The 13,677-nt window shown below is 43.8% G+C and overlaps 1 protein-coding gene across 5 annotated transcripts in view; it reads left to right on the top strand.

Moving 5' to 3' along the window:
• CIT (citron rho-interacting serine/threonine kinase) overlaps positions 1–13,677 on the top strand; it is a 429,539-nt gene that overhangs the window by 288,584 nt on the left and 127,278 nt on the right. For all 5 annotated transcript variants that reach the window (XM_082258872.1, XM_082258873.1, XM_082258874.1 and 2 more), the window contains 2 exons: positions 10,471–10,578; positions 11,146–11,308. In XM_082258872.1, coding sequence (XP_082114998.1) covers positions 10,471–10,578; positions 11,146–11,308 — 271 coding nt within the window. The remainder of the gene's footprint in view (positions 1–10,470; positions 10,579–11,145; positions 11,309–13,677) is intronic.

Genomic DNA, 13,677 nt, shown 5'->3' on the forward strand with positions numbered 1-13,677 from the left:
CACTTGCCTTGTTATATTGTTATTTATACTAAATGTGATCATCCTGTGATCGCTATAGCCCAGGTAGTCCTGAACTCCTACCTCCGAGATTAGGTCTGGGTCATTAGTGATCAATAGATCCAGGACTGCGTTTTCTCTAGTCGGAGAATCCACCAACTGTGACATGTAATTATCCTGTAAGGTTTCCGTGAATAGACGGGCCTTCTGTTTATCACCACGAACATCAAAGCAAGACTGATACAACACAGGACAGGTATTTGGTTGACGAATTTCACAACACTGCTGGTCGCTTACTCATAGCCATACATCGTAATGGTTATGAGTAAGCGACTAGCAGTGTCGTGAAACGCATCAACCAACTACCTGTCCTGTGTTGTATCAGTCTTGCTTTGATGTTCGTGGTGATGAATAAATACTTCATGTGCTTTGATTTACATTGGAGTGCGGTCACTATCTTTTTGTTTGGCAATTAATCTGGATGGCAGATCCGACCTGCACCTGATCTTCACCTCGCCTGAGCGGTTTTCCTGTACAGGATTGTTGCATAATCCATTCCATCAAGTGTCAGGTTCCTCCTTTCCCTGTCAAGACACACTCTACTCGGGCGCTCAGTGCCTCCTGGGCCTTCCTTCATCAGGTGTCAGTGAAAGTGGTTTGCATGGCGGCCATCTGGTCGTCAGTGCACACTTTCACAAAGTTCTATAAAGTGGATGTAATGGCATCTGCGGGTGCTTCTTTTGGGCTTTTTACATATACTGTATGCCTTTCCCTTTTTTTTTTTTTTTTTTTTTGAAATTATGGTTTGGTAGTGTACTGGAGTAGCACGGAATTAAGTCACTAGTACTGCTGCACATGCAGCACTACTGTCCATTTTTGTTTTTATTTGCACCATGGGTACCATCTTCACAATGTGTGTATATTCTTTTTGTTACACTATATTGTAAATTTGTTTGGCAGCGGACACATTAAAATGTAGGTAAAAAGTGGGTACAGCCCGTGAGCTGCTGGCTGACACTGGACCCTGAGGATAGCATTTAATTTGGCAGGCAGTTTGCATTTCAAGAGTAATCAATAAACAATATTGCTGCGCCAAGTGAAAAGATATTAATAAATGTGTCTAAATAACATAAATAAGATAACAACTCAATGTTAATAAATCAACTCTAATAATAGTGATTGCTAGTGATATTAATAGTCCCAATTAATAGTGAATCATAAAGATGAAATCAAAAAACAATCTTCATCTGTGATCACAAAATATAGTGCTGCATGCTTCACTCCAGTGCTCCCAGTGGCTAGTGCAAGATAAGCAGCTCACCTTAGGACTAGACTCATGAGAGTCAAACACGCTTTGGGATGTAAGGATAACAATAACAGCCTGATGTCCCTTCCTTCACCGCCTCCAGCTATCACTCCGTATAGACCAGGAACCCGGTGTGTATAAAATAAGAGAAGATCTAATGCTCTCTGTTTTGCAAAAAGCTATTTATTTCCTCTTAAACAGATACCATTACACTTACATTGGGATGCACTTAAAGCAGTGTGGGCTTCAAGCGTCACAAAAATCTCTCTGTACACCTCCAGGAATCGACATACTCCGAGCAGGCTCCTCCCCCATTTCAAGAGTAGCTGGTAAGGGTTCTCTATAGGTCCACTGCAGTGGAACCCAGACCAGGATTTCCATAGGTCGGATGCAGATGAGGCAAAGACTGAGCAGGGTACTTTGCTCTAACTCTGTATCTGAAGACACCAGACCAGTAGGAGCCCCTGTTTATGGGTCCTAGTGTGCTGTTTTTCACCCAGGCACTGGGGGAGTCTATAGCTTTGAGAAGCTAACTCCTGCCATGGTCACAGGAGATGAATGGAAACTGGTGCCATGTTCAAAGTCTGTACCATTTTTCATGTGTTTTCTTCCTGGACAGGCCCACCCATTAGTCCGTTCTGTGCATGTATGTCCCATGCTTTTCCATTTGGGCACTGATCGGCACGGATACCTACAGGCTCCCTCTGCCTGTATAACAGCACAGGCATTCTGAGCTACTGGGCTCCATAACCCTCAAGGTGTTGGAGATACAAGGCTTCCCTCTCCACAGTTCAAGTTCGTGAGTACCCTTGTAAGGAAGAATCACATTGAAAGCAATAGTAGACCTTCGGCTCAAGAGTAGGGATTGCAGTCTCTGCCAGTAGTCAAGTTGCTATTGTTGAGGATGTTATTTGAGGCCCTTTCAAAGGCATCCTCTTCCTTGGTGGGGGCGGCCCTGCAGCCTTTTATTGCTACAAAGGAGATTTGCCAATTTCTTTTGTTCTGGGCTTAATGTATGGCTAAAGTTCTTGGGGGCCCTTAGGGCAAGTCCATATGCTTACCAACACCTGGAGCTTTGTTCAGAAGTCCTATGCTTCTGTGTAGCTGGGCTGGGAGATGCTCTTTGTCAGCTTTCCAGCTTAATCCATATGTCTGATCAGATGAGACGTACCCAGTGGCTCAGGCATTGGGCTCCAAGTCTTCCTCAGTAGGGAGGAAGACTGAAGAAGAGTTACTTTCCTTCCTTACAGTCCTTAAGTTCAAAGCTAAGTCTGGAACCCAGTTCCTTAAGAGGCAATGGTCTCCCAAGTCCTCCAAGCCTAGAGACAAGTACTCTTCCCAGTGAGTGGATGCCCCCACTTCTTCAAGTAAAGGGAAAGTATGTCAGCCTTTGGGCCGGTTTGGAGCCAGAAAGTTCTGGATTAGTGGGTCCAAAACATTAGTTCTTTTTCCTTCACCTTGCCGCCTCCTGCGCTTCATGGTTTCCAATGTACCGTATTTTCCGGCCTATAAGACGACTGGGTGTATGAGACGACCCCCCTTATTTTCAAGTTAAAACATAGGTTTTGGTCTATACTCGCCGTATAAGACTACCCCCCTTCCGAAGCAAGGCACGCCATTGAAAAAAATCAGATTTCTCATAGATTTTCAAGGTACTCCAAGTACTGTAATACATGTAATCTCTCATAATATCTCCAAGGTGCCCTAAGTATTATCAGTAGATGTAATCTCAAGACGCTGGCTGTGCGGGAATCCTGTACCGGTATACCGTATATACTGTAACTTCGGCTACATACAGTATACCGCGCTGAGCCAATCACAGTGAGCAATGTATTCTATTATTGAATGCAAAGCCTGCTTGGATTGGCAGAGTCAGAGAGGCGGGCTGATGTTACTCTGCCAATCCGAGCAGGCTTTGCATTCAATAATAGAATACAATTCTCTCCCTGATTTGCTCAGCGCGGTACACTGTATGTAGCCGAAGCTACGGTACATACGGTATACTGGTACAGGATTTCCACACAGCCAGCGTCTTGAGAGATTACATCTACCGGTAATACTTATACTTAGGTTACCTTGGAGATATTATACTCGGCGTATAAGACGACCCCCCATTTTTGGGGGATTTTTTTGAGGTTCAAAAGTAGTCTTATACGCCGGAAAATACAGTACCCCCCCCCCCCCCCCCCCACAGAGAGGCAGATTTTCTAACTGCTCTAAAGCAGCTTTGCTCCCAAAGCATTATTAACTCTGAAAATGTTCAGGGCTTTTACCCCAACCTGTTTACTGTCTACTAGCCAAATGGGGGCATTTAACCCAATCTAGATCTGAAGGTACTCAACAGGTTCTGTCCAGCACAGAAGCTCCTTGTGGAATCTGTTTGGTCCATGATTGATTCCCTTCATTCAGAGGATTTTTTGGCATTGGTGGAAATCAAAAATGCATATCTACACATACCTTTTTTTTTTAGCATCACCAGTGCTTTCTGCGATTTTCAGTGGGTGATCGACATTTTCAATTTGTGGTTCTTCCATTTGGCCTCTCCATGGCACTTTGGATTTTCACAAAAGTGCTGGCTCAATTTTGGCTTTCCATTATGTGCTTCATTTTCTTTTTTTTTTTGCCTTTTTTTTCCTCTGAAGGAGCTTAGGGGAATCTTTTGACAGCAGCAATGTCGGTCTGGGAGGAGTATTAGATGTATTAGCAGATTTACATACACCAACAACTTGAAGCCAAACTCCAGCTCACTCTGCAGTTACATAAGAAGTTACAGCAACAGTTTTTTCTTTCTTTTGGGTTAAAGGTTTTGGACTTATAAATAAAATATATAAATAATTGTGTAGCACCAAAGAATTTATCAGTGAAATCAAATTACATTAAATAAAAAAAAGCAGAGTTGGCGTATGTAGTCCTTCATACCAAAGGTACAAAGATTAGTGTTAACAGTTCAGTGAAAGGATGGAAGACTAGTGAAAAAGTCCAGTGGAACAATACAGCAGAACCATAAATAACGCCTCTTGATGTGAACGTGAATGATCCAATAAAGCGCTCCGAGGTCAGCCACCACGTCTCAGTAAAATGCACACTCACCAGAAATGATGGCTGCCATTACAGCAACATATAAGCTTTGAAAGTGTATCCGTCCTACAATGAGGAAACCCAGTAGATCCGTCCAGCAAAACTTTTTCTCTGCGTATAGCTATAATAAAGCCCACCAGGAGCCATAAGTAGTCCTCATAGTGTAGTAACTTTAATAGGGATACTTAAGTACATAAAAACAGGCAAAAAACATAAAGTCCTAATATTGAAAGCCGCTGTCAACCTAGGATCGAACAGCGGCAGGACATCAGCACTAGTGTCTCCTCCCCAAGGGCTGGAATTTTTCACTAGTCTTCCATCCTTTCACTGGACTGTTTAACACAAGTTTTTGTACCTTTGGCATTAACCACTTCCATACAGAGCAGTTAGACCCCCTTCCTGCCCAGACCAATTTTCAGCTTTCAGCACTCTCACACTTTGAATGACAATTGCACAGTTATGCTACACTGTAACCAAACAAAATTTTATCATTTTTTTCACACAAATAGAGCTTTCTTTTGGTGGTATTTGATCACAACTGGGTTTTTTTTCTTCGTGATATAAGCAAAAAAATAGCAAAAATTTTGAAAAAAAAAAACACTTTTTTTTTAGTTTCTATTATACAATTTTGCAAAAAATTAATTTTTCTTCATACATTTGGGCCAAAATTTATACTGCTACATATCTCTGGTAAAATTAACCCAAATTAGTGTATATTATTTAGTCTGTGTGAAAGTTATTGAGTCTAGAAGCTATGGTACCAATTACTGAAAATTGATCACACCAGATGTACTGATGGCCTATCTCTTGAGGCCCTGAAATGTCAGGACAGTACAAATACCCCCCAAATGACCCCTTTTTGTAAAGTAGACAGTCCAAGGTATTTAGTAAGAGGCATGGTGAGTTTTTTTAAGTTATTTTTTCCCACAATTCTTGGGAAAATGAAGAAAAAAATGTTTTTTTCTTTTTTTTTCCCAAAACGTTGTCAATTTATAAGCTATTTCTAACACATAGCATGTACACAGCAAAAATGACACCCCAAAATTCATTCTGCTACTCCTTCTGAGTATGGTGATACCACATGTGTGAGACTTTTACACAGCCTGGCCACAAAAAGAGACTCCACGTCCAAGTAGCACCATAAGGCATTTTAGGAGCATAAATACACATAAAACTTTCTTACTACCTATCACACTTTTCAAGGCCCTAGAGCACCAATACAATGGAAAAGTCCACAAAATGACCCCATTTTGGAAAGCAAACACTCCAACGTATATTCTATGAGGCATTATGGGTCCTTTGAACATGTCATTTTTTTCCACAAGTTTTTGGAAAATGTGGGAAAAAATAAAAACTTTTTTTTTTTTACACAAATTTGTCAATTTATAGGATATTCCTAACACATAGCATGTACACAGCAAAAATGACACCCCAAAATACATTCTGCCACTCCTCCTGAGTATGGCAATACCACATGTGTGAGACTTTTTCCCAGCCTAGCCATATAGAGGGGCCCAACATCCAAGGAGCATCATCATGCATCCTAGCCACTTGCCTAGGCCTATTTTTGACATTTGGTGTTTACAAGCTAAAATCAGTTGTTTTGCTAGAAAACTGCTTAGAACCCCCAAACATTATATATTTTTTTTTAGCAGAGACCCTAGAGATTAAAATGGAGATTATTGCAATATTTTTTATCACACCGTATTTGCGCAGCGGTCTTCCAAACGCAATTTTTTTGGAAAAAATTCACTTTTTTAAATTAAAAAATAAGAAACCAGTAAAGTTAGCCCAATTTTTTTCCATAATGTGAAAGATAATTTTACGCTGAGTAAATAGATACCCAACATGTCATGTTTCAAAATTGCGCATGCTCACGGAATGGCGACAAACTTTGGTACTTAAAAATCCCCATAGGCGACAATTTAAAAATTTCTACAGGTTGCCATCTTTGAGTTACAGAGGAGGTCTAGGGCTCAAATTATTCCCCTTGCTCTAACGATCGCGGCGATACCTCACATGTGTGGTTTGAACACCGTTTACATATGTGGGCGGGGTTTCCGTATGCGTCGCTTCTGCGCGCAAGCTAACGGGGACAGGGCGCTTTAATTTTTTTTTTTTTTTTTTTTTTTTACTATTTATTTTATTTATTATTTTTTATTTTTACACCGTTTAACAAAAAAAAAAAAAATGGATCATTTTTATTTCTATTACAAGAAATGTAAACATTACTTGTAATAGAAAAAGGCATGACAGGACCTCTTTTTTGTGAGATCTGGGGTCAAAAAGTCCTCAGATCTCACAAGTACACTAAAAGATAGAAAAAAAAAAAAAAAATTATTATATAAAATGAAAAAAAAAGGACCTTTAAACCGGTTGCTAGGCAACAACATTTTCCGTAGCTCCGGTCCTCCAAGACCATAGAGTCAAGTGAGGGCAAGCTTGCCCTCACTCGACATCCTGTCTGTGAGGATCCGGGACCGGATCGTTTTCCCCGCTGCCGGCTGGTCCGGTAAGCGGGGAAAAGGACCGGACGCGGCGGGGGGGGGGGACACCTCTTCCGCCATCCCGGAAGGGTGATCCCACGGCGAATCCGCCACTGGGACCACCCTTATCGGAAAGCCAACCGTCCACCGTTTAAAAAAATACCAGGGTTATGGCAGCTATCTGCTGCCATAACACCGGTATTTAGGTTTAAACGGAGGACGTATATAAACCTTTTTGGACTTGGACATGGTGGCTGTATGAAGGGTGACAGGTACTCGGGTACTTTGTTGGGCAGGTGACAGGCAGGTGACAGGTACTCTGGTACTGATGAGCAGGTGGCAGGTACTCGGGTACTCCGATAGGCAGGTGACAGGTACTCGGGTACTCTGATGGGCAGGTGACAGGCAGGTGATAGGTACTGATGAGTAGTACTGGTACTGATGGGTACTGATGATCAGTACTGATACGTGATAGGTACTGATGAGTAGTGATGGGTACTGATGAGCAGGCGGCAAGTACTCGGGTACTTCAGGCGTCGGGTACTCTGATGAGCAGGTGGAAGGTACTCGGGTACTCTGATGAGTAGGTGACAGGTACTCGGGTACTCTGATGGGTAGGTGACAGGTACTCGGGTACTCTGATGGGTAGGTGACAGGTACTCGGGTACTCTGATGGGTAGGTGACAGGTACTCGGGTACTCTGATGGGTAGGTGACAGGTACTCGGGTACTCTGATGGGTAGGTGACAGGTACTCGGGTACTCTGATGGGTAGGTGACAGGTACTCGGGTACTCTGATGACGGGTACTCCGTTGACAGGTACTCAAAGTACCCGAGTACCTGTCATCAGAGTACCCGAGTACCTGTCATCAGAGTACCCGAGTATCCGTCATCAGAGTACCCGAGTATCCGTCATCAGAGTATCCGAGTACCCGTCATCAGAGTACCTGCGTACCCGTCATCAGAGTACCTGCGTACCCGTCATCAGAGTACCTGTGTACCTGTCATCAGAGTACCCAAGTACCTGTCATCAGAGTACCTGAGTACCTGTCATCAGAGTACCCGAGTACCTGTCATCAGAGTACCTGAGTACCTGTCATCAGAGTACTCGTCATCAGAGTACCTGAATACCTGTCACCAGCCCATCAGAGTACCCGAGTACCTGTCATCAGAGTACCTGATGGGCTGGTGACAGGTACTCTGGTACTTTGATGGGCTAGTGACAGGTGCTCTTTATTGGGGGGGGGGGGAAATCAGTGTGTTTAGCGTGCACTGTAATCGGTAACTAGCTGTTACCACACTCTCTTCCTCACACAGGATCAGTGTGTGAGGAGGAGAACACGGTGACAGCTAGTTACCGTGTTCTCTGTTGACACTTGTGACCGGCTGTGATTGGACACAGCCGGTCACGTGGTAAAGAGCCAATTTCATTGGCTCTTTACCTAGATCGGGGATCGACTCTGTCCGAGGGACGAGCCTCGTCCCCGATCGCTGCTCTGCGCGCCCCCGGGGGCGCGCATTGCAGAGAGAACGAGCGGCTCATGCTGGAGCCGCTCATGTGATCGGCTGTGATTGACACAGCCGATCACATGGTAAACAGCCAATTTCTATTGGCTGTTTACCTTGATCAGGGATGGGCTATGTCCGAGGGATGAGCCTCATCCCTGATCGCTGCGCTGCACGCCCTCGGGGGCGCGCAGTAGCAGCTTGAGCGGGCGGACGTCATATGACGGCCGCCCGGATCCGTACAACCACTATGCCGACGTCATATTACTATGACTCGGTATGGAAGTGGTTAAGGACTTCATACAACAACTTTTCTTTTGTTTTTTTATTTCATGTGGTTTGATTTCATTGATTATTTTTTTGGCGCTACACATTTTTTTTACCCAAGTTGCGTATACTGCTTGTTTGTGCCAGCGGGCAGTTTACTACAGCGCATAGACACACATCTATTTTACATATAAATAAAAGCTGATCATTGTTGGCGCCCCATTCAGTGGTAAATGTTTTATCTCAAGACTCTAGCTGCTACATTTGTAGAAGAGCTTATTCTTTTGAAAAACAGACTGACAGGGTCACTAGGTAAAAATAAGAAAAGAGAGCCTAAAAAAACGAATGCAGTCACATCTAAGAATTGGTAAGCTGCAATACAAAACATGTTTACTTTTGTTTAATAGCACTTTAACACTACAGAGCTGTGGTTGGTATTTGAACCTCAAAAAGTCAGCTTTAAATCCTCCTTATCCAGTGCTACCTGGGCCTAGTCCTAGACACAGTTCTGTCTTTGGTCTTCCTTCCCCAGGTAAAGCTCCTGTCTTTCCAAGTGCAGGTGAGGGTCCCTCAATTTTTTTCAGCATAAGGGTTCTGAGCTTGATGCTGGCTTCCCTGGAAGCAGTCTAGTATGCCCAGCTTCACTCCAGGCCATTGCAGCTCAACATTCTGGAGGCTTGAAACAAGCAGATTTACTCTTTGGATTTCACCATGCATCTGACCAGGAAGACCAGGTTAGCTAAGGATTGGCGGCAGATTTCTCACAGTGCTAGAGTTGGAGGAAATATTTATTTATGTCTGATGAGGAACGCCAACCTCTCCAGGAGTCCTGGGTTCCTTCTCAGTTCAAGGGACATGGTAGTTAGGGGAAGCTCAGCTTTTGATCAATATACTGGAGCTCAGGGTGACACGCCTATTGCTTCTCCTTTTTGCTCTGGAGTAACCATGTTAGGGTACGGTTGGACAACGCCATGTTCCTATCTGCTGTGCACATTCTAGGCTTGGGAAATTGGCCACAAATTGGCCTTGGTCACAAAGTCCTTTAAGCAGCTCGTGAGTAGGCCAAGTTTTTTTTTTTTTTTGGGGGGGGGGGGTGTTTGGGAGATTTTTGACCTGTAAAATACTTCTTGTGTCTTGTGATGTACTTCAAGAAAAGGATTTTACAGATAAGTTAAACATCCCACCTTATTTAAATCCTGCCAGCCATAAAGCTGAATTCCAGAAATTCAGCCACGTTGTAAAAAGTACAGGCATACTATGAGTTAAGTCCAACAAGGTGCCACCTCCTGAAATTATCTCTATTAAAAATTTGACAGGTTTATGGTGCTCCCGGAGAAGAGATTCCAGGCTCTTAGAGAAGAGAAACACACACAGCAGTTCTGCCCGCACTTCTCCTCTGCTGCCCATTCACAGAAGCCTTTGTATTTGATGAATGAGTTCACATAATACAAAGGCTTCTGTTATTAGCAGGAGAAGAGGGGAGCAGTGGCATAGCAGCTGCATGGACCGTAAAGTAGCTGAGACCAGGTCCAGCAAGATACTATACATAGCTCTCTTCATTGAGCTACATAAAACTGTCTGATGTAAATTATAGAAAGAAGTTCAGGAAGTAGCATGCACTTCTTTGGACTTAACCCTTAGAATGTCTACACTTCTTACAAAGTAGCTTAATTCCTGGAGTTCAGTTTTATTTCTTTCAATGCATATGATGTACCAAACCTACAGTACTTTTAAATTAAAACCACTATTCTTTGCTCTTGTCTTATTTGACTATCATATTGTACACAATTCATTCAAACTCCTTATCCGCATTTGTGTTTGTTTGTGTTAGGTTCTTTATTCTCATGAAAAAGTGAAAATGGAAGGAACAATTTCTCAACAGACCAAACTTATTGATTTCTTACAAGCTAAAATGGATCAGCCATCTAAGAAGAAAAAGGTGATTATTTCTGTTATTATACCATCATTCTAGAAAGTATAACTGCCAGTTCACTGAAAAGTATTTATACTTGTGCCTGCAGTCTCTGAGAAAAATCCTGATATGATATGTTAACTTTACTGAAGATAATTCCTGCTTCCAGAAATACTGCCTGCAGCCTTCTGACTTTAAGTACAGTAGTTCCTGCTGAGCTCTGAAAAATCTGCTCCTGGGAGACCACTTATTCAACTTAATGCAAAGCACATCTCCCTTCTCCAACGACACCCTCTACCAGTAGCAAGCCATAGCTTGTTTATATTAAAGTTGAATGTACTCACAGTAGCAAGCCATGCTGCTAAAGTCAAGAATTATCTTTAATAAAGATAATCAATATATATTGTTATTGTTAGGCTGCAAAGACAAGTACAAATGTGTCATGTTTAGTAAAAGTTGTACTTTAACAACTTAAATAACTTATTTTCCATAAATATTTCTTTTGTGAGCTGCTATATGAGCTATAGAATCTTCCGAAAACGTGTAGTATTTAAACAATTAACTGTTACAATTTGTTTCTCATTTGCATTGTAGGGTTTGTTTGGTAGACGGAGAGATGACCCTAATCAAACTTCACAGATTCCATTGCAGTACAATGAACTAAAAGTAGCTCTAGAAAAAGAGAAGGCACGGACTGCAGAACTCGAGGAAGCTCTCCAAAAGACAAGAATAGAACTACGATCAGCCAGGGAGGAAGGTACCTTTGTTTATTAGCCATCTTCTGGTCAAAGTTCTATTTGTTGGCCAAGTGCTCTGACTGTCAGAAACTCCACCTATACTGCAAAAACTTAGTTTTACCTGGGCTCCAAACATGACTTATTTTGAGGTCTTTGGGGGTTTACCAATGGATGCTTCTTTGGCATTAAGGTGATTGTAAACCTTTGGACATTTTTAAAAAAAATAACAAACATGTTATAACTTACCTGCTTTGTGCAGTGGTTTTGCACAGAGCTGCCGGGATGCTCCTCTTCTGGGGCCCCCTGCTGGTGCTCCTTGCTCCCCCCCACTGAGTGCCCCCACATGTCATGACGCTTGTATGGGCTCATTTCCGAGCCCCGCTGTTTGCGTCCATAGAGACAGACACCGGGCTTCAGCCCCACCGAGCCAGTGGCTCCTCACTATCAATCTGCCCAGTGAGGAAGGAGAGAGCAGAGAGAGCCACTGCTAAGGGGGTTGGGGGGTAATCCTAGACACAGAATTTTTTCTCTGTCGCTCATTGACAGACGTAGTCCTCTTGATTAATATCAAATTGGGTTATACTGCCCTCTACAGGAGTAGGACACTAGGCAGAAGGAAAACGTTCTGGCCACACCTTAGGGGCAGTCCCAGAGGGTATATCCTCTCTCTCCCTGCTACAGGATGACAGTTTTTTTTCTGTCTAGTTAGGAGTAAGGACCTAAGTTCCTTGCTGGGATCTTTGGTCCTGGCAAGATTTTTTAGAAAAACATTTTTTTTAGGCAGCTTTTTTCTCCAGTTGTTCCTGTGAGATCTTCAAGCAAGTATGCTGAAACTGGGCCACGGGCTGGATGTTGAGATCCAGTGGTCACCCCAGTCAGCCTACGAGTGCGTGCAGGCCCTAGCTCCGCGCTGGGTCGGCCGCGTCATAGTCCCACTGGACGGGGACTGACCCTGCGGGTTAAACGTCTCGCCGGGACGCCGATGACCAGTTGGTAACTGAGTCACGGCATCCGTATTGGTCGACAGCCCCCCACCTCGGTGGAGAGGGGTTCTGTCAGGAGTTGGCGCCCGCCTGTTCCGGTATGGTGAGTAAAATGTTCCCCCTCCCTGGGATGATCGGACCCTCATGATCCTGGATCCCCCCTCTATCCTATAACAGGTCACAGATCCCCCTTTTTGAGGGTGATTTGGTGAATAAGAAGGGGCTTGGTTTGGGAGCTGACGATCCGAAGTCACTGTATGAGTGGGCACTGTAAAGGGACCATGACTGAAGTCAGTGGCTGGCATTACTGTTAGGATGGCCATGTAAGAGGGTGATATGATCCTACCTGATACATAAGGTGGCAATGCCTAGACTACCGCCATCCGCCGCCATCCTCCCGCAGGCCGCACAGGCCGATGCCTGCCTTCCGCAGGCCGCAGGATGTAGCAGTCGCTGCCATCTTTCCACAGAGGCCGCCGCCATCCTCCCGCAGGTCGCGCGGGGCCGCCATCTTGGCGTAGCCTCGTGTCTCCGGCATGGGGGCGGCCATTTTGGAGATGACCAAGCTACCTCGAGGAGTAGCATGGGAAGCGCCGGAAGGCGTGGAAAGGGGCGGAGCGGCCTCCTTTATCCAGGAAAACGATCCAAAAGACTTCCTGTCTGTAAGAGAGAGCGCTGAGAGCAGGTTGGTGAAACTTCTGTGCATTAGGTGGTGAGCCCTTGGGGTCTCTCTCTCTCTCTGTGGGGTCCAAAGCAGGTAACACTGAGGGTCGCTGTTGCGCTGGGGGGTTACAAAAAAAAAAAAAAAAAGTTTTTTTCTTTGCAATTATTTTTTGTTTGCTGGCAAGTGTCTTGAATAATGCAAATAAAAGAAATATCAGCGCACAGAAACACAGATCAGAAATTTGTAGCTGCTGGACACTCAGGTCAAACTAGAACACCCGTATGCGGAATTTAATAGAAAAAATAGTGCAGCGCTAATAATCAAACGTAAATAAATTGCACAAACATGATGAAATATACTTGAAAGAAGATAAGTCCATGCAATGCCCGTGAAGTAAAGGTGAGGAAAGGGGTCCTGGATACAACAGTTGGTGCTCTTAGTGCACTGATATCCACCACCTTCTAAATTGGCCTCTCACCTTAAAAACACTTGGATCAGGCATGTAACTCCTCTCTCAGGAAAACTCCTAGATCGAACATCCACTTAGAAGGGCACAACAGGAAAGCCCCAATCAGAGAACGCTGCAAGCCAGTAACCACTTCCTGGATCAGCTCCACACAATCACATGTAATGGGGAAACATAAAGGGCAGACCCATAGCGTAACACTGATAGCTTCTTTATTAAAAATGTATTAAAAGACAGCCTCTTACTTTTATGTAGATAAAACACCAGCAATGTAAT

This window comes from Pelophylax lessonae (assembly GCF_965119305.1).
Source record: "Pelophylax lessonae genome assembly, chromosome: 1".
Lineage (NCBI taxonomy): Eukaryota > Metazoa > Chordata > Amphibia > Anura > Ranidae > Pelophylax > Pelophylax lessonae.